Raw genomic sequence first — 23,854 nt, 5'->3', positions numbered from 1 at the left:
AATGGTATGGACTACTGACTCGAAATCTGAAGGTTGTGGGTTCAATTCCAGGGTGGGAATTTTAGATTTTAAATTTTATTACTTTTTTGGGTAAATTAAATCATTATAGTTAATTTCGTAACCTTTAAAAATTGTGAAATTACACTTAGTCCAATGGTATGGACTACTGACTCTAAATCTGAAGGTTGTAGGTTCAAATCCAGGGTGGAAATTTTAGATTTTAAAATTTTATGTCTTTTTGGGTAAATTTCAATTTTATAGTTAATTTCGTAACCACAAAAAAGTGTGAAATTATGCTTACTCCAATGGTATGGACTGCTGACTCTAAATCTGAAAGTTGCGGGTTCAAATCCAGGTTGGAAATTTTAGATTTTATTTATTTTTCGGTAAATTGAAACTTCATAGTTAATTTCGTAACATTTAAAAATTGTGAAATTACACTTAGTCCAATGGTATGGACTACTGACTCGAAATCTGAAGGTTGTGGGTTCAATTCCAGGGTGGGAATTTTAGATTTTAAAATTTTATTACTTTTTTGTGTAAATTAAATCATTATAGTTAATTTTGTAACCTTTAAAACTTGTGAAATTACACTTAGTCCAATAGTATGGACTACTGACTCTAAATCTGAAAGTTGTAGGTTCAAATCCAGGGTGGAAATTTTAGATTTTAAAATTTTATGTCTTTTTGGGTAAATTTAAACTTCATAGTTAATTTCATAACCACTAACAAGTGTGAAATTATGCTTAGTCCAATGGTATGGACTGCCGACTCTAAATCTGAAGGTTGCGGGTTCAATTCCCTGGTGGGAATTTTAGATTTAAAAATTTTATTACTTTTTTGGGTAAATTAAACATTATAGTTAATTTCGTAACCTTTAAAAAATGTGAAATTACACTTAGTCCAATGGGATGGACTTCTGACTCGAAACTGAAGGTTGTGGGTTCAATTCCAGGGTGGGAATTTTAGATTTTAAAATTTTGTTACTTTTTGGGTAAATTAAAACATTATAGTTAATTTCGTAACCTTTAAAAAGTGTGAAATTAGGCTTAGTCCAATGGTATGGACTAACGACTAGAAATCTGAAGGTTGCGGGTTCAATTCCAGGGGGGGAATTTTAGATTTTAAAATTTATTTCTTTTGGGGTAAATTTAAACATTATCGTTAATTTCGTAACCACTAAAAAGTGTGAAATTATGCTAAGTCCAATGGTATGGACTACTGACTCTAAATCTGAAGGTTGTGGGTTCAAATCCAGGGTGGGAATTTTAGATTTTAAAATTGTATTACTTTTTGGGTAAATTAAAACATTATAGTTAATTTCGTAACCTTTAAAAAGTGTGAAATTAGGCTTAGTCTAATGGTATGGACCACTGACATGAAATCTGAAGGTTGCGGGTTCAATTCCAGGGGGGAATTTTAGATTTTAAAATTTAGTTCTTTTTGGGTAAATTTAAACTTGATAGTTAATTTTGTAACCACTAAAAAGTGTGAAATTATGCTTAGTCCAATGGTACGGACGGCTGACTTGAAATCTGAAGGTTGTGGGTTCAAATCCAGGGGTGGAGTTTTGGTTTTTGAAATATATGTCTTTTGGGGTAAATTTAACTTTATAGTTAATTTCGTAACCACTAAAACGTGTGAAATTATGCTTAGTCCAATGGTATGGACTGCTGACTTGAAATCTGAAGGTTGTGGTTTCAATTCCAGGCTGGGAATTTTAGATTTTAAAATTGTATTACTTTTTTTGATAAATTAAATCATTATAGTTAATTTCATAACCTTTAAAAAGTGTGAAATTAGGCTTAGTCTAATGGTATGGACTACCGACACGAAATCTGAAGGTTGCGGGTTCAATTCCAGGGGGGGAATTTTAGATTTTAAAATTTAGTTCTTTTTGGGTAAATTTAAACTTGATAGTTAATTTTGTAACCACTCAAAAGTGTGAAATTATGCTTAGTCCAATGGTACGGACGGCTGACTTGAAAATTGAAACTTCATAGTTTATTTCGTAACATTTAAAAATTGTGAAATTACACTTAGTCCAATGGTATGGACTACTGACTCTAAATCTGAAGGTTGTCGGTTCAAATCCAGGGTGGAAATTTTAGATTTTAAAATTTTATGTCTTTTTGGGTAAATTTAAATTTTATAGTTAATTTCGTAACCACAAAAATGTGTGAAATTATGCTTAGTCCAATGGTATGGACTGCTGACTCTAAATCTGAAAGTTGCGGGTTCAAATCCAGGTTGGAAATTTTAGATTTTATTTATTTTTCGGTAAATTGAAACTTCATAGTTAATTTCGTAACATTTAAAAATTGTGAAATTACACTTAGTCCAATGGTATGGACTACTGACTCGAAATCTGAAGGTTGTGGGTTCAATTCCAGGGTGGGAATTTTAGATTTTAAAATTTTATTACTTTTTTGGGTAAATTAAATCATTATAGTTAATTTCGTAACCTTTAAAAATTGTGAAATTACACTTAGTCCAATGGTATGGACTACTTACTCTAAATCTGAAGGTTGTAGGTTCAAATCCAGGGTGGAAATTTTAGATTTTAAAATTTTATGTCTTTTTGGGTAAATTTCAATTTTATAGTTAATTTCGTAACCACAAAAAAGTGTGAAATTATGCTTACTCCAATGGTATGGACTGCTGACTCTAAATCTGAAAGTTGCGGGTTCAAATCCAGGTTGGAAATTTTAGATTTTATTTATTTTTCGGTAAATTGAAACTTCATAGTTAATTTCGTAACATTTAAAAATTGTGAAATTACACTTAGTCCAATGGTATGGACTACTGACTCGAAATCTGAAGGTTGTGGGTTCAATTCCAGGGTGGGAATTTTAGATTTTAAAATTTTATTACTTTTTTGTGTAAATTAAATCATTATAGTTAATTTTGTAACCTTTAAAACTTGTGAAATTACACTTAGTCCAATAGTATGGACTACTGACTCTAAATCTGAAAGTTGTAGGTTCAAATCCAGGGTGGAAATTTTAGATTTTAAAATTTTATGTCTTTTTGGGTAAATTTAAACTTCATAGTTAATTTCATAACCACTAAAAAGTGTGAAATTATGCTTAGTCCAATGGTATGGACTGCCGACTCTAAATCTGAAGGTTGCGGGTTCAATTCCAGGGTGGGAATTTTAGATTTAAAAATTTTATTACTTTTTTGGGTAAATTAAAACATTATAGTTAATTTCGTAACCTTTAAAAAATGTGAAATTACACTTAGTCCAATGGGATGGACTTCTGACTCGAAACTGAAGGTTGTGGGTTCAATTCCAGGGTGGGAATTTTAGATTTTAAAATTTTGTTACTTTTTGGGTAAATTAAAACATTATAGTTAATTTCGTAACCTTTAAAAAGTGTGAAATTAGGCTTAGTCCAATGGTATGGACTAACGACTAGAAATCTGAAGGTTGCGGGTTCAATTCCAGGGGGGGAATTTTAGATTTTAAAATTTATTTCTTTTGGGGTAAATTTAAACATTATCGTTAATTTCGTAACCACTAAAAAGTGTGAAATTATGCTAAGTCCAATGGTATGGACTACTGACTCTAAATCTGAAGGTTGTGGGTTCAAATCCAGGGTGGGAATTTTAGATTTTAAAATTGTATTACTTTTTGGGTAAATTAAAACATTATAGTTAATTTCGTAACCTTTAACAAGTGTGAAATTAGGCTTAGTCCAATGGTATGGACTACTGACTCAAAATCTGAAGGTTGTGGGTTCAATTCCAGGGTGGGAATTTTAGATTTTAAAATTGTGTTACTTTTTTGGGTGAATTAAAACATTATAGTTAATTTCGTAACCTTTAAAAAGTGTGAAATTAGGCTTAGTCTAATGGTATGGACTACCGACATGAAATCTGAAGGTTGCGGGTTCAATTCCAGGGGGGGAATTTTAGATTTTAAAATTTAGTTCTTTTTGGGTAAATTTAAACTTGATAGTTAATTTTGTAACCACTAAAAAGTGTGAAATTATGCTTAGTCCAATGGTACGGACTGCTGACTCAAAATCTGAAGGTTGTGGGTTCAAATCCAGGGGTGGAGTTTTGGTTTTTGAAATATATGTCTTTTGGGGTAAATTTAACTTAATAGTTAATATCGTAACCACTAAAAAGTGTGAAATTATGCTTAGTCCAATGGTATGGACTGCTGACTTGAAATCTGAAGGTTGTGGTTTCAATTCAAGGCTGGGAATTTTAGATTTTAAAATTGTATTACTTTTTTTGATAAATTAAATCATTATAGTTAATTTCGTAACCTTTAAAAAGTGTGAAATTAGGCTTAGTCTAATGGTATGGACTACCGACACGAAATCTGAAGGTTGCGGGTTCAATTCCAGGGGGGGAATTTTAGATTTTAAAATTTAGTTCTTTTTGGGTAAATTTAAACTTGATAGTTAATTTTGTAACCACTCAAAAGTGTGAAATTATGCTTAGTCCAATGGTACGGACGGCTGACTTGAAAATTGAAACTTCATAGTTTATTTCGTAACATTTAAAAATTGTGAAATTACACTTAGTCCAATGGTATGGACTACTGACTCTAAATCTGAAGGTTGTCGGTTCAAATCCAGGGTGGAAATTTTAGATTTTAAAATTTTATGTCTTTTTGGGTAAATTTAAATTTTATAGTTAATTTCGTAACCACAAAAAAGTGTGAAATTATGCTTAGTCCAATGGTATGGACTGCTGACTCTAAATCTGAAAGTTGCGGGTTCAAATCCAGGTTGGAAATTTTAGATTTTAAAATTGTGTTACTTTTTTGGGTGAATTAAAACATTATAGTTAATTTCGTAACCTTTAAAAAGTGTGAAATTAGGCTTAGTCTAATGGTATGGACTACCGACATGAAATCTGAAGGTTGCGGGTTCAATTCCAGGGGGGGAATTTTAGATTTTAAAATTTAGTTCTTTTTGGGTAAATTTAAACTTGATAGTTAATTTTGTAACCACTAAAAAGTGTGAAATTATGCTTAGTCCAATGGTACGGACTGCTCACTCAAAATCTGAAGGTTGTGGGTTCAAATCCAGGGTGGAAATTTTAGATTTTCAAATTTTATTACTTTTTGGGTAAATTAAAACTTCATAGTTAATTTCGTAACCTGTAAAAAGTGTGAAATTATGCTAAGTCCAATGGTACGGACTGCTGACTCGAAATCTGAAGGTTGTGGGTTCAAATCCAGGAAGGGAATTAAAGATTTTAAAATTTTATATCTTTTTGGGTAAATTGAAACTTTTTAGTTAATTTTTTAACCAATAAAAACAGTAGAATTATGCTAAGTACAATGGTACGGACTGCTGACTTTAAATGTTAAGGTTGTGGGTTCAAATCCAGGGTGGACATTTTAGATTTCAAAATTTTACTACCTTTTAGGTCAATTGAAACTTTACAGTTAATTTTGTAACCACAAAATAGTGTGAAGTTGTGCTTAATCAAGTAATACGGACTGATGACCCTAAATCTGAACTTCTGAAGGTTGCTGGTTCAAGTCCCACAGTTGGAGTTTTAGATTTTAAAATTTTATTAATTTTGAGGTCAATTGAAATTCATATTTTTTTCAAGTTTGAAACCAGTCCACACTTCTAGTCTAGCAAAAGCCAAAAAGTAAAAAAGCAAATACTTTTAGCTTGAAGCAAATAGTGAAAGCATTTGCTCTCATTTTTATTCATGCAAATAAAAGTTATGCTTAAAAATACGTAGTAAAAAAAAAGCAAATGCTAGTTTTTATACATACGACCAAATGTTTCAATGTTAATCATAATTGCATCGTTTATGTTTCAGTAATAGATTTGAGGACCTACATGGATCTGTTTGGGCCTACAACGACGCCCATTCACTGAGCGGATTCGGGATTTGCCCATCGAGAACTCGAAAAGATAGGAGAGACCAAGGCCAGTTGCTTTGGTAAAATTTTTCATTCAGGTAAGACAAACTTCCATGAAGACTCAACTCATTAGTTCAAGTCCCCCCCCCCCCCCCCCCACCTAAGCCCTAAGACAACACTGAGTGTACACTATTTACAAAATATGTCCGGTTTTATTTAGTTAAGTGGCTTTCAGGCTGTTAGTTCTCCCACATTTTAATGGTGGTCCCTCATTTGACATGTTGTCATCAAACGTTCTTTGTCAAAGCCATCGGGGCAGAATATTTTTGGCATGCTGTTGGAAAGAACCAATTTTCAACTTTTGTTCTTGTGAAAATCCTGTTGCGTGACATCACAGCCTGTGTTGTGATGTGAATGAGTTCTACCTGATTGATAAACGTCACCCGACTCAGAGGTGGCATGTCTTGGTGACAGTCCCTCGCTTGTCAGCTGGTATGGAATGTCATTTGGTGACAAGTGAACGTCCTTATCCAAAGTCAAGGAGTAATGTCCCACAGTATCTCCGGGGTTATCCACGATGTTGCCGAGCGGCTCCGAATCCTCCTCAGACGTTATCGTCATGACGACTGTCTGATCCATGTTCCCAAGGGTGCCCTCCGAGGACGACATCATGGCCATGTGTGAGATGTCCTGTGATTGGTCAGCCAGGTCTGGTACCAAGACTGTAGATTCAGCTGCAGATTCCTCGGGGGCTGATTTGGATAATGCGCAGGCCTGAACGTACAGTCGTAGCTGTGCTAGATGGTGGTGCAGCAGCTGGGTGTGCTCCTCAGACATGTGTTGCAGTAACTCTTGCAAAATGGACTGGTTCTCGCTGTCGTTGGTTAGATGTTTCAAACTGGACGTGTGAATCATGGACAGCTGCTGCTTGAGTGACATGTTTGTGTTGGACAAATACTTAACCTGGAGGGCAAGACGGATGGGCAGAGAAATTATTTGTTTACAGATGGAATTTTAATAGACCAATCCATTAGGCTCTGCCCCATGATGTGTAACCAATCACAACCATGACAGCGCACACCAAAGTCTGACATTTATGCACTTCATGATGTGTGCAGTTGGAGCATGAATGCTTAAGAAGGCACATGTGTTGTTACCCAGTTATTTAGTGCAACTAGAGTTTGAGTGAAACCACGAATCCTCTACACAAGGATAAACGACACATCTGAGCTTGTGTACAAAATGTGTGCAACGGTTTGTCTGCATTTATCATAAGCAGCGTCAGCGCACAAAATAACGTAGAACGTGTAGCGTAGAACGTGTAGAAAATGTAGAGCAATGACAACAACAGTGCACACCATGATCGTCCACAGCCATGACAGCTGGCATCCTGACAGAAATCTGACCACTGAAAGAACGCAGTCGCATTAGTGTGCCTGCATTAGTTCTGATCAAGGTATGTCCCCCCTCCCACTTTTGAGAAGCGATTGACGCCCTTGGTACCTGTTGCATGCAGGGAACAAGATCCAAACTCATTCTTAGACCAAGACCAGATGGAATGCCCACTCACCTTTGTACGAAGCCTTTCTATAGTGCCTTTCATTCTGTGCTCTGTCTGGGCCCACGTGGTCCGCTCCTCCTCAAGAGTCTTCTCCAGACTTTCCTTCTCCTGCAGCAGCAGCGACAAGTTGTGCTCTGTGTAGCAAGTCTCGTCCTCCAAATCCTCTTTGCTTCCTTCATCTGGTATTTCAATAAGGACAACTGTTTACGAGAGGGAAAGGTTGAGTAATTATCCTGGATAATGATTCCTGTAATAATGAAAGTCGGTCATCAAAAGGTCACTCCAGGTGTGGGCTACACAAAGAGGGGAAATGATGGGAGGAGTTTATGGAGTAGAAAGGTCGACATATATGTTGCGCTTGAATGGGACAGATGATATGTAGCGGTAAAAACAGGATACAGGCAAGAAAGTCCAAAGTGATGCAGTGTGTCAAGAACATGTAATTCCTTGTAACTGGGTGCAAGCAATCACTCACTTTTTCAAACCTTATTCCTAACATTAGGTGGGCAAGGTGAAGGACAAATGCCAATATTTCATTAATTGTTTAAGTCAGCTCTCAAAATGTACTGCGACCCTGACTTATTAGATTTTTTTTGTTGCTTAGAACCCTCCTGAATCCTCCAAAATTCAATCTACTTAAATAACACCAATGGCACACCCTTTGCACCTTGTAATTTCAATTTGTAAAATCCACTGTCAATATTGGCCCTCACCCACCCCAACCCCCTAAAAAAATGCTGAACTTTTGGTTGTTGTTTTATTTATTTTATTGACCAAACAAGTGCAGGAGTGAAGACAACTGTATTAAACATGCTGTTGTCTACCCATTCCCTTCTTCCATATGGATTCACGATACATCAATTGAAAACAAAGTGGGGGGGGGGGTGGGGTTGGGGGAAGAGTTCTTCCTTGCATCAAATGCCTCCTCCTTGGCTTTTTGGTCAGCTTCTTCTAATTATCCTTCACTGCTGGTGGCATTATCCACCTTAACGTCTGGGTAGATGCTGAAGGATTCTTGGAGGGTTAGGGTTAATATTCTTACCATCTTACCTTCCCCATTGGCAGTGCTCTGGCTCGGATCATTGATGCAGGCATACTGGTACTCGATCTGCGGCTGCTGCCCATCAGTCTGCTCATAGCCCCGGGGATGATGTGTCTGTCTCCGATGGCTGCTGTGACTGGGGGACTATGAGGTGTGTTACCAGGCTGGTACTGTTGGGTGCTGGGTCAGTGTATGTGGTGAAGATCTGGTTGACATCCTGGGTAAAAATGGTGGAGTGAAGTGGTTGAGGATGATAAAATGAGACAAAACCTGCAGGGTTGCAAAAGATTCAATTTACACCGCAAATGTACAAGGAAAAATTAAAGTTCAAATTTAATTATTTTAAAAGACCCTAAGTGTTGGCATTTGATAAAATCCACCAAAATCCTTGTAAACCACCATACCTGCTCACAAGGTACACCAATTTCAACTGATTAAATTTATTTCATTGTTTTTTTTTTTTTCATGCAGATTAAAGGGGACCATTACATTACAGCAACGGCATACTCAGTTGTCTTGAAACAGCACTGAAACTGCGAAGGTAAAAAAATAAGTGCATTTTCAAACAGTTTAAAGGGAAAATACAACATTTGCAAACATCAAAAAATAAAAATACCAAATCATTTTGAAATGCCTTGCTGGACTGTTAGTGAATGACGGTGTAAAGCATCCTGTAAAATCATGGCACCTGGTATACTGTCATTTTCAAGAAAAGTTGTATTTTTGTATCAATTTCCAACGCTGATCGGCCGATCAGCATTGGAAAAAACTGGCTTTTTTTTCAAATACTGGCCCCAATTGAACATCACACTTGTTTGCAATCGATTACACACCTATGAACGTGTACTAGCCAGCTAGACTGGTTTCCTGACCTTACAATTCCCAATGTATGTAAACTGCTCTGTTTGTTCTTAAATGGAGTCAGGGAACCAGACTACAGGAAAATGATTGTTTTTCTTGGTTTTTATAGCATTTTTGAACCCAAAACCTCAAAAAAGTCAGTGTAACTATATTTGCTATATATTTCCAACCCCCTAATTCCATCCATTTCTGAAAATTACAGCAAAAGCAAATGATGTATATTCCCTTTAAGCCAAAAAGGTGTCTCTAATCATTCTCAAAAGAATAAATACTTGAGTCAAATGTTTGATTGTGAAATTTATTTCAGAGAGTCTTTAAAGCTATAAATAAGTCCAATGAGCTCCGGAATTCAAGCATCAGGAATTTACAACATTTTCTGAGTGAACCATGGTAGTTTACCCACCTGTGCCAATGTTTAGTAGCTTATCACTGTTGATGCAGTTTAAAGGGAATAAAAGTATGCTTGGAAGGTCTTAATCACTCTGTTTAAAACCGCTTGAAGTCGAAGGCGATGGTATTTATCAGCACCCAGACTCCAAGCGGTCTTAAACTTAAATACCGACCAAGCACATATTCATTCCCATTCATAAATACCTATTCTGTCAAAAAAATCCAAACCTTTTGGTAAAAAAACCTGATTTTGCTCAACAAGTTCACTTCATGTTTTTTTAACACCCCTCTATAGCTGAATAATGGAGTGTCAAGCTCGCGAGTAAGATGTTAACAACTCCTTTTATGGAGATTGGTGCACGCATCGCACATACTGCGCGATGTCATGCAAAACGCACTTTGGGCGTTGTGTTGTGAATTTAGGACTATGAAATACTGACTCACTGGTAGCATTGCGCATGCCTGCGTGAGGACCAATAAAATGGTAAGAGGCACTGGATTTCATAGGAGCCAAAATTTCAAGTGAGACTGGAAAAGAGTTGAAGACCAGCCAGCCATGTCTTTATCATCCGTTTAAGACCGGCCACATGGCGGCTTCTCGACCAATAGAAATGGATCAACTGCCATAGGTATTTATGAATTGTGGTTTACATGTACGTGCAGTCTGATGTGCCCACTGGGATCAAATGAAGTACATGATTGTAACATTGACCATGACATACTGTACCCGAGTAATAACTCTCTGTATTGTGGTCTCTGGATTACGGAAGTGTTGCTGGTAGTGCTTCATAGCCTCGTCCCTCCTGCTGAACCCGTTGCGACAGTGGTAGCAGTGCTAGTGGGCACCCTTGAAGTATTTCTGCTCGTGAATGATGCCGTGGACGATGCAGGATCTACATCACTGCAATATTTTAAGACCTGGGGAGGGATACAGGAGAGGATTGGTTTGGCAATTTTGACAAAAGCTGACAGCTATATGCACTTTGACAAAACATGAACTATGGATATGGTTCTCTTGCTGTAACACTCACAAGTAAGTTCAGGCAGGCCGGATGCAAAGTTTTTCCTGAGACGCAGCCGGCGCTTGGGCATGGCCTGTGACAATTGAGTCTATCAAACACTGGTATCTGCTAAGAATAACCAGCCCAGGTATCTGTCAATTTTATAAAACTACCACAAATGCCACTACCTTGTCCTGCTGTCCACTACCTTCAACGTATCTCAGTTAATCCTAACCCTGCCACATGCAGCACAGTGCATCAGGTGGAAAAGTCTGGTGCACTTTGCTGCATTTCAGCTATCAATACCAGTGCATTAACGGCCAGTTCTGAAACAATGAGAGCTAATCCCATTGAACAATGCCTCAGTTGTATCCTGCTGCGTTCGAGGACCACAGACTCCGAGGCAATTTGGCCTTGAGACTTTTGACCTGATGGATCATGCTGCACTGGGCAGGCTTGTCACTTAGACAAGTGTTGCATGTTGCTGCGTTTGGCAGGGTTTTTAGCCAAAATAACATGGAGGGTTAATTAATTCAACTCACAAATCTTTTCAAAAACATGGACCGTAGAAGTCATCTTGTAGCATGACCTGTGACGAGAAAGTAGAACAGTGGCTACACTCCCTGTCTGTGCATTGTATGGGCGTCCAGTCTGCCTCAGCGCCTTTCATCTGCACTGATGGATGCGCCTACAGTTGCATAACAAAACAATTGAGATAAAATGTCAACAATCAAATTTATATGTATGATGTAAAAAAAAATATGTAAATGTATAAAACGGCAATGCCGATAAAATCAGTAAAAAAACCCTCATTTTCTACTCAATCAAAACCTTCACAGAAATTTTCAAAGTGGGGGGGGGGGGGACAAATTAGGCCAAATAAAAAAAACAAAAACATGTTAAGCGTCCCTGCCTGCTTCCTTTTTGGAGGCTGCCTCCTTAGGCTCCTTTTAATTTAATTTTTTTTTAACCAATTTTATTTTTTAATTTTGGCCTCATACATTGTATCTGTTGCATTATGGAGCTATACACACATTTTGATATAAAGCTGGTATGTAATTTCCTGAGTTTAATGGCAGCCATTTAAAAAAAAAAACCCAAATGGCAGCCATCTTGAATTAAGGGCGAGCATGAAGTGAAGGGCCCCTGTTTTATTTTGATGGAATTAGAGTCAAAAATATGGTTTTTTTTGCTCAAAAATCACCTTTACAATCAAAACACACTTTTCTCAATTCATTCTAGTGAGACCCGTTTTGCAATTTTGAACAGATTCTAGGGGTAGAAAACATGATTTTCCTGCGTGGTTTGTGCCTTGTGATTCAGCACACCGTGCGTGCTCACGGTACATCGCATGGTGATCGCCATCTTGATTTTCAGGTCGCGTGTTTTTCCCTGAGAAAAACAAAACCCTGCCCTCTATCTATGACATACCTGTTGATTGAGAATGTCGCCAACTAGTTTGGTAGGTCTAATAATTTTTAAAGTGGAATGTTCCCTTATATAGGAACCGGACCCTTCAATTCACGATCGCCCTTTATAGGACATATTATTATTATCACTTTCTGATGGCTGATAGGTCGCTGAAGGAAAACATTAGTGATGGCCAAATATGGGAATCTTTCCGAAATAGCCTCCTAGCACCGGTCCTACTAAAGCGCGTCAACAAGCGTCAACAAGCGTCAACAAGTTTTAGTAGTCGTTAAGTGCGCGTCAACAAATTTTGTATAGGCTTTTGAACAACAAAACAGCTTTATATGGTAGAAAACGCAATAATGAACATCTTCTGCATATCAATTAATGTTAAAATTATTAAAGTGGTTTTCCAGCGCGAAATCTACGACGGTTTTTATGGTTTAGTATTGCCCGCCATCTTGTTTGAGATCTACATACTACGCATGCGTGGAGTGTACCATTTACGCATAGGGGTTTCTTTATATGATCAATCAAAGCGCCCTCTGTTGCCGAAAATATTCAATTCTAGAAATTCGAAAAACTATTTTTTTCAATTATAAATTATGCAAAACCTGGTCACGGTACTTGGCTAATTATTTGAAAAATATGCCTACTGACACTGTTCACAATGTATGCCAAAAAATCCCAATGCAAAAACCAAACGAGGTATCGCAAAGCGAATCGTATAAAGAAACCCCTATGCGTAAATGGTACACTCCACGCATGTGTAGTGACTGCCCCTTTAACCATTACGCGGCTTAATGTAAATAACAACATTGGCGTCACATGTAAAGAACTCGCCAATCAACGCCAGCGAACATCTTTGACTGGTACCCTGTATTGTACATACATGTATATATTCGCTGGTGCGTCCACATGTGCTCTGTGTGGGTTTTTCCATGTGTTCTGTCGTTGGTGAAAAGTTACGAGTTATCGCGTTTCGACATTTTTGAGCACCAATCTTCAGCAGTATTTTATCAGCGTTTATCATCGTCTTCGTGTGTTTTTCGTCAAGTCAGTAATCGTCTGTTTGTGTCCTGAACAATCCTCGTGGATAAAAACTCTATACGAACAGTGGTTCGTGCATCCGCGCCAGGAGAAATATCGCGATCGACAGAGTCAATATTCGTCCCGCGGCGAGAAGACCGAGCGTGTGGACTCGTGCCCAATTCTCGGACAAATCTCTTGGTGAGTTGACAACAGCTTTCGTACTGAGTATAACCAAAAATACCCTACACATGCGTAGCATGTAGATCTCAAACAAGATGGCGGCCAATACTAAACCGAAAAACCCGTCGTAGATTTCGCGCTGGAAAACCACTTTTTAAGTAATTTTTACTTTAATTGATAGGCAGAAGATGTTCATTATTGCTTTTTCTACCATATAAAGCTGTTTTTATTGTTCAAAGGCCTATACAAAATTTGTTGACGCGCACTTAACGACTACTAAAACTTGTTGACGCTTGTTGACGCTTGTTGACGCGCTTTAGTAGGACCCCCTAGCACTAGCCATAGCGAGCTGCAGCCATTCAATATTGTGAAGTGTCCGGAAACTGGGCGATTTTAGCTTGAGTGACTCCAGCTGACATGCTCATATTCATTCACATGTAGCGCTGGAGGAAGGCCTGTGCGTTTCCATGTGGTAGCAAGAGACCCAAAAAAAATGGCCTCTCCCAAAAATTGTTCATTTTCACCTCTAATATCCCACCCCAGAGTTCACCCACATACCTCATACATTCAGCCGTTATTTACGAAGCCTAATGATCGATTTGAAACAAGACCAACAAAAATAAAGTGAAAAATCTTGACGATTTCGGTGGCTTGTCCGTAAAAATACGCCTGTTCCAACGGCTGTCTTCCATTTTGTTTTGCTAATTATATTAATGTATGCATCACGTGATGACATAAAAAAAATCGGCGCGCACGATGTATTTGGGTACCACACCGCTTTCAGGCGCCGCAAGTGAGTTCAATTTTCGTCTGGTGCGTTGCCGTGGAGAGCATTCTCGTTGTCTTGCTTCTTCCCACCTTGTGTGAAACAAGGCCAAAAATGAGTATTTTTAATGACCGCGGATATGGAAAACTTTTCAAGATTTGGGCTATTTCGGCCGAAAACTGCAATGATTTTTTTCTCCCTGGATCCTGACTTCAGTGAGCTGAAATCTCTCAGGGATTCATATCTGGCCTCTTCCCACTTGTGTGAACATTTGACTTAATTTCGTGATGTTGGATTTCGAGGCCAAAAATGAGTATTTTTGATGACCGCGGATATGGAAAACTTTTCAAGATTTGGGCTATTTTGGCCGAAAACTGCAATGATTTTTTTCTCCCTGGATCCTGACTTAAGTGAGCTGAAATCTCACAGGGATTCATATCTGGCCTCTGCCCACCTTGTGTGAACATTTGAATTAATTTCGTGATGTTGGATTTGGAGGCCAAAAATGAGTATTTTTGATGACCGCGGATATGGAAAACTTTTCAATTTTTGGGCTCTTTCAGCCTGAAACTGAAATGTTTATTTTCTTCCTGGATCCTGACATTGGTGAGCTGAAATCTCTAAGGGATTCATATCTGGCCTCTTCCCACCTTGTGTGAACATTTGACTTAATTTTGTGATGTTGGATTTTGAGGCCAAAAATGAGTATTTTTGATGACCGCGGATATGGAAAACTTTTCAATTTTTGGGCTATTTCAGTCGAAAACTGCAATGATTTTTTTCTCCTTGGATTCTGACTTAAGTGAGCTCTGACTTAAGTGAACTTTTCAATTTTTGGGCTCTTTCAGCCTGAAACTGAAATGTTTATTTTCTTCCTGGATCCTGACTTTGGTAAGCTGAAATCTCTAAGGGATTCATATCTGGCCTCTTCCCACCTTGTGTGAACATTTAACTTAATTTCTTGATGTTGGATTTTCAGGCCAAAAGTGAGTATTTTTGATGACCGCGGATATGGAAAACTTTTCAATTTTTGGGTTAATTCAGCCGCAAACTGCAATGATTTTTTTCTCCCTGAATCCTGACTTACGTTAGCTGAAATCTCTCAGGGATTCATATCTGGCCTCTTCCCACCTTGTGTGAACATTTGACTTAATTTTGTGATGTTGGATTTTCAGGCCAAAAATGAGTATTTTTGATGACCGCGGATATGGAAAACTTTTCAATTTTTGGGCTAATTCAGCCGAAAACTGCAATGATTGTTTTCTCCTTGGATTCTGACTTAAGTGAGCTGAAATCTCTCAGGGATTCATATCTGGCCTCTGCCCACCTTGTGTGAACATTTGAATTAATTTCGTGATGTTGGATTTCGAGGCCAAAAATGAGTATTTTTGATGACCGCGGATATGGAAAACTTTTCAATTTTTGGGCTCTTTCAGCCTGAAACTGAAATGTTTATTTTCTTCCTGGATCCTGACATTGGTGAGCTGAAATCTCTAAGGGATTCATATCTGGCCTCTTCCCACCTTGTGTGAACATTTGACTTAATTTCGTGATGTTGGATTTTCAGGCCAAAAGTGAGTATTTTTGATGACCGCGGATATGGAAAACTTTTCAATTTTTGGGCTAATTCAGCTGAAAACTGCAATGATTGTTTTCTCCTTGGATTCTGACTTAAGTGAGCTGAAATCTCTCAGGGATTCATATCTCGCCTCTGCCCACCTTGTGTGAACATTAGAATTAATTTCGTGATATTGGATTTTGAGGCCAAAAATGAGTATTTTTGATGACCGCGGATATGGAAAACTTTTCAATTTTTGGGCTCTTTCAGCCTGAAACTGAAATGTTTATTATATTCCTGGATCCTGACATTGGTGAGCTGAAATCTCTAAGGGATTCATATCAGTCCTCTTCCCACCTTGTGTGAACATTTGACTTAATTTTGTGATGTTGGATTTTGAGGCCAAAAATGAGTATTTTTGATGACCGCGGATATGGAAAACTTTTCAATTTTTGGGCTATTTCAGTCGAAAACTGCAATGATTTTTTTCTCCTTGGATTCTGACTTAAGTGAGCTCTGACTTAAGTGAACTTTTCAATTTTTGGGCTCTTTCAGCCTGAAACTGAAATGTTTATTTTCTTCCTGGATCCTGACTTTGGTGAGCTGAAATCTCTAAGGGATTCATATCTGGCCTCTTCCCACCTTGTGTGAACATTTAACTTAATTTCTTGATGTTGGATTTTCAGGCCAAAAGTGAGTATTTTTGATGACCGCGGATATGGAAAACTTTTCAATTTTTGGGTTAATTCAGCCGCAAACTGCAATGATTTTTTTCTCCCTGAATCCTGACTTACGTTAGCTGAAATCTCTCAGGGATTCATATCTGGCCTCTTCCCACCTTGTGTGAACATTTGACTTAATTTTGTGATGTTGGATTTTCAGGCCAAAAATGAGTATTTTTGATGACCGCGGATATGGAAAACTTTTCAATTTTTGGGCTAATTCAGCCGAAAACTGCAATGATTGTTTTCTCCTTGGATTCTGACTTAAGTGAGCTGAAATCTCTCAGGGATTCATATTTTGCATCTTCCCACCTTGTGTGAACATTTGACTTAATTTTGTGATGTGGGATTTTCATGCCGAAAGTGAGTATTTTTGATGACCGCGGATATGGAAAACTTTTCAATTTTTGGGCTAATTCAGCCGAAAACTGCAATGATTTTTTCTCCTTGGATTCTGACTTAAGTGAGCTGAAATCTCTCAGGGATTCATATCTCGCCTCTTCCCACCTTGTGTGAACTTTTGACTTAATTTTGTGATGTTGGATTTTCATGCCGAAAGTGAGTATTTTTGATGACCGCGGATATGGAAAACTTTTCAATTTTTGGGCTCTTTCAGCCAAAAGCTGCAATGATTTTTTTCTCCCTGGATTCTGACTTAAGTGAGCTGAAATCTCTCAGGGATTCATATCTCGCCTCTGCCCACCTTGTGTGAACATTTGACTTAATTTTGTGATGTTGGATTTTGCGGCCAAAAATGAGTATTTTTGATGACCACGTATATGGAAAACTTTTCAAGATTTGGGCTATTTCGGCCAAAAACTGGAATGATTTTTTCCCTGGATCCTGACTTAAGTGAGCTGAAATCTCTCAGGGATTCATATCTGGCCTCTTCCCACCTTGTGTGAACATTTGACTTAATTTTGTGATGTTGGATTTTCATGCTGAAAGTGAGTATTTTTGATGACCGCTGATATGGAAAACTTTTCAATTCTTGGGCTATTTCAGCCAAAAGCTGCAATGATTTTTTTCTCCCTGGATTCTGACTTAAGTGAGCTGAAATCTCTCAGGGATTCATATCTCGCCTCTGCCCACCTTGTGTGAACATTTGACTTAATTTTGTGATGTTGGATTTTCATGCCGAAAGGGAGTATTTTTGATGACCGCGGATATGGAAAACTTTTGAAGATTTGGGCTATTTTGGCCGAAAACTGCAATGATTTTTTTCTCCCTGGATCCTGACTGAAGTGAGCTGAAATCTCACAGGGATTCATATCTCGCCTCTGCCCACCTAGTGTGAACATTAGAATTAATTTCGTGATGTTGGATTTTGAGGCCAAAAATGAGTATTTTTTATGACCGCGGATATGGAAAACTTTTAAATTTTTGCGCTCTTTCAGCCTGAAACTGAAATGTTTATTTTCTTCCTGGATCCTGACTTTGGTGAGCTGAAATCTCTAAGGGATTGATATCTGGCCTCTTCCCACCTTGTGTGAACATTTGACTTAATTTTGTGATGTTGGATTTTGAGGCCAAAAATGAGTATTTTTGATGACCGCGGATATGGAAAACTTTTCAAGATTTGGGCTATTTCGGCCGAAAACTGCAATGATTTTTTTTCCCCTGGATCCTGACTTAAGTGAGCTGAAATCTCTCAGGGATTCATATTTCGCATCTTCCCACCTTGTGTGAACATTTGACTTAATTTCGTGATGTTGGATTTTGAGGCCAAAAGTGAGTATTTTTGATGACCGCGGATATGGAAAACTTTTCAATTTTTGGGCTAATTCAGCCGAAAACAGCAATGATTTTTTCTCCTTGGATTCTGACTTAAGTGAGCTGAAATCTCTCAGGGATTCATATTTCGCATCTTCCCACCTTGTGTGAACATTTGACTTAATTTTGTGATGTTGGATTTTCATGCCGAAAGTGAGTATTTTTGATGACCGCGGATATGGAAAACTTTTCAAGATTTGGTCTAATTCAGCCGAAAACTGCAATGATTTTTTTCTCCTTGGATTCTGACTTAAGTGAGCTGAAATCTCTCAGGGATTCATATCTGGCCTCTTCCCACCTTGTGTGAACATTTGACTTAATTTTGTGATGTTGGATTTTCAGGCCAAAAATGAGTATTTTTGATGACCGCGGATATGGAAAACTTTTCAATTTTTGGGCTAATTCAGCCGAAAACTGCAATGATTGTTTTCTCCTTGGATTCTGACTTAAGTGAGCTGAAATCTCTCAGGGATTCATATTTCGCATCTTCCCACCTTGTGTGAACATTTGACTTAATTTTGTGATGTTGGATTTTCATGCCGAAAGTGAGTATTTTTGATGACCGCGGATATGGAAAACTTTTCAATTTTTGGGCTAATTCAGCCGAAAACTGCAATGATTTTTTCTCCTTGGATTCTGACTTAAGTGAGCTGAAATCTCTCAGGGATTCATATCTCGCCTCTTCCCACCTTGTGTGAACTTTTGACTTAATTTTGTGATGTTGGATTTTCATGCCGAAAGTGAGTATTTTTGATGACCGCGGATATGGAAAACTTTTCAATTTTTGGGCTCTTTCAGCCAAAAGCTGCAATGATTTTTTTCTCCCTGGATCCTGACTTAAGTGAGCTGAAATCTCTCAGGGATTCATATCTCGCCTCTGCCCACCTTGTGTGAACATTTGACTTAATTTTGTGATGTTGGATTTTGCGGCCAAAAATGAGTATTTTTGATGACCACGTATATGGAAAACTTTTCAAGATTTGGGCTATTTCGGCCAAAAACTGGAATGATTTTTTCCCTGGATCCTGACTTAAGTGAGCTGAAATCTCTCAGGGATTCATATCTGGCCTCTTCCCACCTTGTGTGAACATTTGACTTAATTTTGTGATGTTGGATTTTCATGCTGAAAGTGAGTATTTTTGATGACCGCTGATATGGAAAACTTTTCAATTCTTGGGCTATTTCAGCCAAAAGCTGCAATGATTTTTTTCTCCCTGGATTCTGACTTAAGTGAGCTGAAATCTCTCAGGGATTCATATCTCGCATCTTCCCACCTTGTGTGAACATTTGACTTAATTTTGTGATGTTGGATTTTCATGCCGAAAGGGAGTATTTTTGATGACCGCGGATATGGAAAACTTTTGAAGATTTGGGCTATTTTGGCCGAAAACTGCAATGATTTTTTTCTTCCTGGATCCTGACTGAAGTGAGCTGAAATCTCACAGGGATTCATATCTCGCCTCTGCCCACCTTGTGTGAACATTAGAATTAATTTCGTGATGTTGGATTTTGAGGCCAAAAATGAGTATTTTTGATGACCGCGGATATGGAAAACTTTTCAATTTTTGCGCTCTTTCAGCCTGAAACTGAAATGTTTATTTTCTTCCTGGATCCTGACTTTGGTGAGCTGAAATCTCTAAGGGATTGATATCTGGCCTCTTCCCACCTTGTGTGAACATTTGACTTAATTTTGTGATGTTGGATTTTGAGGCCAAAAATGAGTATTTTTGATGACCGCGGATATGGAAAACTTTTCAAGATTTGGGCTATTTCGGCCGAAAACTGCAATGATTTTTTTTCCCCTGGATCCTGACTTAAGTGAGCTGAAATCTCTCAGGGATTCATATTTCGCATCTTCCCACCTTGTGTGAACATTTGACTTAATTTCGTGATGTTGGATTTTGAGGCCAAAAGTGAGTATTTTTGATGACTGCGGATATGGAAAACTTTTCAATTTTTGGGCTAATTCAGCCGAAAACAGCAATGATTGTTTTCTCCTTGGATTCTGACTTAAGTGAGCTGAAATCTCTCAGGGATTCATATTTCGCATCTTCCCACCTTGTGTGAACATTTGACTTAATTTTGTGATGTTGGATTTTCATGCCGAAAGTGAGTATTTTTGATGACCGCGGATATGGAAAACTTTTCAAGATTTGGGCTATTTTGGCCGAAAACTGAAATGTTTATTTTCTTCGTGGATCCTGACTTTGGTGAGCTGAAATCTCTCAGGGATTCATATCTGACCTCTTCCCACCTTGTGTGAACATTGGACTTAATTTTGTGATGTTGCATTTTCAGGCCAAAAATGAGTATTTTTGATGACCGTAGATATGGAAAGCTTTTCAATTTTTGGTCTATTTCGGCCTAAAACTGAAATGTTTATTTTCTTCCAGGATCCTGACTTTGGTGAGCCTAAATCTCTCAGGGATTCATATTAGTCCCCTCCCACCTTGTGTGAACATTTGACTTAGTTTCGTGATGTTGGATTTTCCTGCCAAAAATGAGTATTTTTGATGACTGCGGATATGGAAAACTTTTCAAGATTTCGGCTATTTCGGCCAAAAACTGAATTGTTTAATTTTTTCCTGGATCCTGACTTTGGTGAGCTGAAATCTCTCAGGGATTCATATCTGGCCTCTTCCCACCTTGTGCGAACATTTGACTTAATTTCGTGATGTTGGATTTTCAGGCCAAAAATGAGTATTTTTGATGACTGCGGATATGGATAACATTTCAAGGTTTGGGCTATTTCGGCCGAAAACTGAAATGTTTATATTTTCTTTCTGGATCCTGACTTTCGTGAGCTGAAATATCTCAGGGATTCATATCAGTCCTCTTCCTACCTTGTGTGTTAAGGACCTGTCACATTATATGCGATCTCATAGGAGACCTTATGGCGACCAAAAATATTTCATAAATTAACAATCGCAGTGAGGACGCAAGAAAATGACAACTTTCTGTATCAAAGAAGCTCAAGCTACGCTCATACTGTGCTCTTCCCACGCTTACGATGTGCTCAACTCGCTCTCTATGTGCCCCTGTCAAGCTCAATTATTCGATCTTGTCGCTGCCGCTGTGCTGTCACTGCGCTCACACTATGCTCTGCTCGCTGTTGATACAACCTAGTAGCTCACGTCGCGCTCTCTATTCGTCCAAAATACACTCATGTGACGTCACTTGCGCTGTATAAATACCACGACAAAACGGTCAATACACAGTCCAGTTTAAAAATTATTCTACAAGTTCATCGCAGTCGAGTTACTTTCTCATGGAGACTACATCGACTGTCTTGTGTCTAGGCTGCCTCAATGCCACTTCAATGTCGCACGATTCACTCTCTCACAGCACCCGAGTTGCGTCATTTGCGGCGCCCTGGCCAGAGCGCAGAGGTGTTGCGATTGTTTTGGGCATGTTCAAAGACCTTGGTGCTCATCTTACCATCCTGTATCCATTGTGAAAAGTAATGCCCTCCCTTGCAGTTTTCCAGCGCCATTTTTTGCTTGCAACTCTTTAAGCCCCACCAACTGAATCGCATGAGAAGGGGGTCAGGGTCCGCGCCAGGAATCACACCACGCATTAATTATGCCGAGCCAACACTCGTGTAAAGCAGGGTCCCCCTCCACCCCCTTGCCCACCGCCACAAAATGCACCACGGACTGTTAACTATGACACTAAAATTAAAAAAACAGTGTGTATTCAATACTGACCATTTTCCTGTTTTTCTAAGTTATTTGTGTAAAACTGGAAAACAAAAATAATCGATCGTTATGCTATAATGAATTTTACTAAACTTATAAAACGGAGAAACCGTAAACTGTAAAACGACAAAACGGTCAATGGTTCGTTTACTGTTTTTGTTTTGGACGAAATCCAAAACCGTAAACGAAATAACGGTATGTCCCGGGATTTATTTGACACTCTGGAATGCTTTGTACACTTCGGATGAACACAATACAAATATACATTGAGTCATAAGGAAGAGCAAGTCAGCCACAGCCAGATTGGATAAGTAGATGTTGATGATTGTACTCATTGACTTCACTCGAATGACTGTGAAGAGAAAGACCAAGTTTAAGAGGAGGCCGATTGGTGCAATGATTTCAGTACTTAACCATAGTATTTGTTAATTTCTTTTGTGAGTCTTGATGAAGTTCTCAAGGTGCTTTTCAACTTCATTGTTCTCCATATCCAACATTTTATTCAGATGTAGCAAAGAGTGTTCTGTCCTATTTCAAGATCACTCCAGTTTTATACTAACAGCGAATATAAGACCTGGAGTAATGTGTAGTTGAAACAAAAAGCTTCTGCATTTTTTCCCCTTAGTGTTTTTTTATCTCTAAGATTTGTAAGGATTAGTTCTTTGTTCCTTGTTTAGAATGCTTACTAAACCAAAGAAGACAGAGTTTCACAGTTGACTTTGGCATAGATGTGCTTCAGAATAACTGTTTGTTTTCTCTTCAAGACTGTTTTACATGTACATTGTGTAATCCGTCACTAAGGTTTTGCTTATATCTAGCTTACTTGAAAAAAAAGTGGTTTTCTGCACTTTTTACAGAGTTTTACAGCTCATAAAAGATCACAGACATAACGTAAAGCTTGAATTATCTGTAACTGAATAAAATTAGATGCAGATCAAAAAATGACACAACATCTTTCAGGTCGTTCACTACATTTTGCTTACAACATATTTATTTATATCTCACATATAGAAACTTGACACAAGCTTTAGGTTTGGTGTTTGGATAATCAAGAAAGACATTTAAAATACAGATACAAATAGTCACTGCATCGACAAAGATTTGAAACCATGGAATTCCTACACTCTCTTGCTTGAAATTGAAAGTGTAATTACACTTCCGCTATCAAATGTTATACTAAGAAATTACCCATGAACTTTCCTTTTTGTTCTTGGCCCAAACTGATGACCAGCTTTGCCAACAGATTGACTCCCGTCCGTACATTATTGATACTGATTGTGGAGGGGGGGGGGACCAGCCTATCCAGCAAGAACAGAAATTATGTTTGGCAACCAATAATTTGGAATTGTAAAGTAATAATTCAATAACTGAACGTGAGCTTTTTGGTGTTTGGTGTTTCATTCAAAAGTGAATAACGTTTGTATTGCTTGAAAAATAGCAGTTTGGTAAAGAAATCTGTTTTTCGGGATGAAACTCGAAAATAGCACGGAACTTTAAGTAAATTTAGTACTTCATTTGGCATTTTTTGAGTAAAACTGTTATGTGGACAGTTTTCCTTGTTTTTTCCCCTAGAGAAGGTACATCATTAAAGGTTGCATGTCTGTGTAGAGTGTGTGTGCGATTCACAGTTTCAGATGGTTCTTATTTTATCTGATAAACTGTCTAAGTTGAACACATTACCCTCATTGTTTCAAGCTTAATCTTTAATTTGCTCATGCACTACCAGAACTATGAACTGTAGTTAAGAGAATGGTTGTATGTAGAAAGATGACAAGTTCCACACACAATCCATTACCCTTTGGAGATACGGTGGACACAATACGAGGGCCCTATTTGGTTTGGGTCTAGTCTTTTGCATAAGTTATCCCAATTACCCAAATCAAATAACACCCTTGTATTGTGTCTGCCATATATCGCCAAAGGCTTATAGCAGTTGAGCTATTCACTTTTTCCAAAATTTGTTAAGACTCTGAAATACTGAATGTGCTTTTCACATCTTTTCCCAACCTACAGGT

The 23,854-nt window shown here is 38.0% G+C and overlaps 1 protein-coding gene across 5 annotated transcripts; it reads right to left on the bottom strand.

Annotated features, from left to right (window-relative positions):
- Positions 1-6,125: 6,125 nt before the first annotated feature.
- Positions 6,126-11,388, bottom strand: LOC119743462. 5 transcript variants are annotated; one of them, XM_038219871.1, is made up of 5 exons: positions 11,243-11,388; positions 10,427-10,617; positions 8,457-8,665; positions 7,416-7,606; positions 6,126-6,808 (listed from the first exon to the last, which is right to left on the bottom strand). In XM_038219871.1, the coding sequence occupies exons 4-5, from the start codon at positions 7,446-7,448 to the stop codon at positions 6,200-6,202; spliced, it is 642 nt and encodes a 213-aa protein (XP_038075799.1). In that variant the 5' UTR covers positions 7,449-7,606; positions 8,457-8,665; positions 10,427-10,617; positions 11,243-11,388; the 3' UTR covers positions 6,126-6,199. The 5 variants fall into 5 exon arrangements, with proteins under 5 accessions (XP_038075799.1, XP_038075800.1, XP_038075802.1 ...); XM_038219872.1 differs by lacking the exon at positions 10,427-10,617 and having other exon boundaries at positions 8,449-8,665; XM_038219874.1 differs by lacking the exon at positions 10,427-10,617 and having other exon boundaries at positions 7,416-7,585; positions 8,449-8,665.
- Positions 11,389-23,854: the final 12,466 nt, after the last annotated feature.

The sequence above is a fragment of the Patiria miniata genome, unplaced genomic scaffold, assembly GCF_015706575.1.
Source record: "Patiria miniata isolate m_02_andy unplaced genomic scaffold, ASM1570657v1 HiC_scaffold_6, whole genome shotgun sequence".
NCBI lineage: Eukaryota > Metazoa > Echinodermata > Asteroidea > Valvatida > Asterinidae > Patiria > Patiria miniata.
This window is presented reverse-complemented; position numbering and strand designations above follow the sequence as displayed.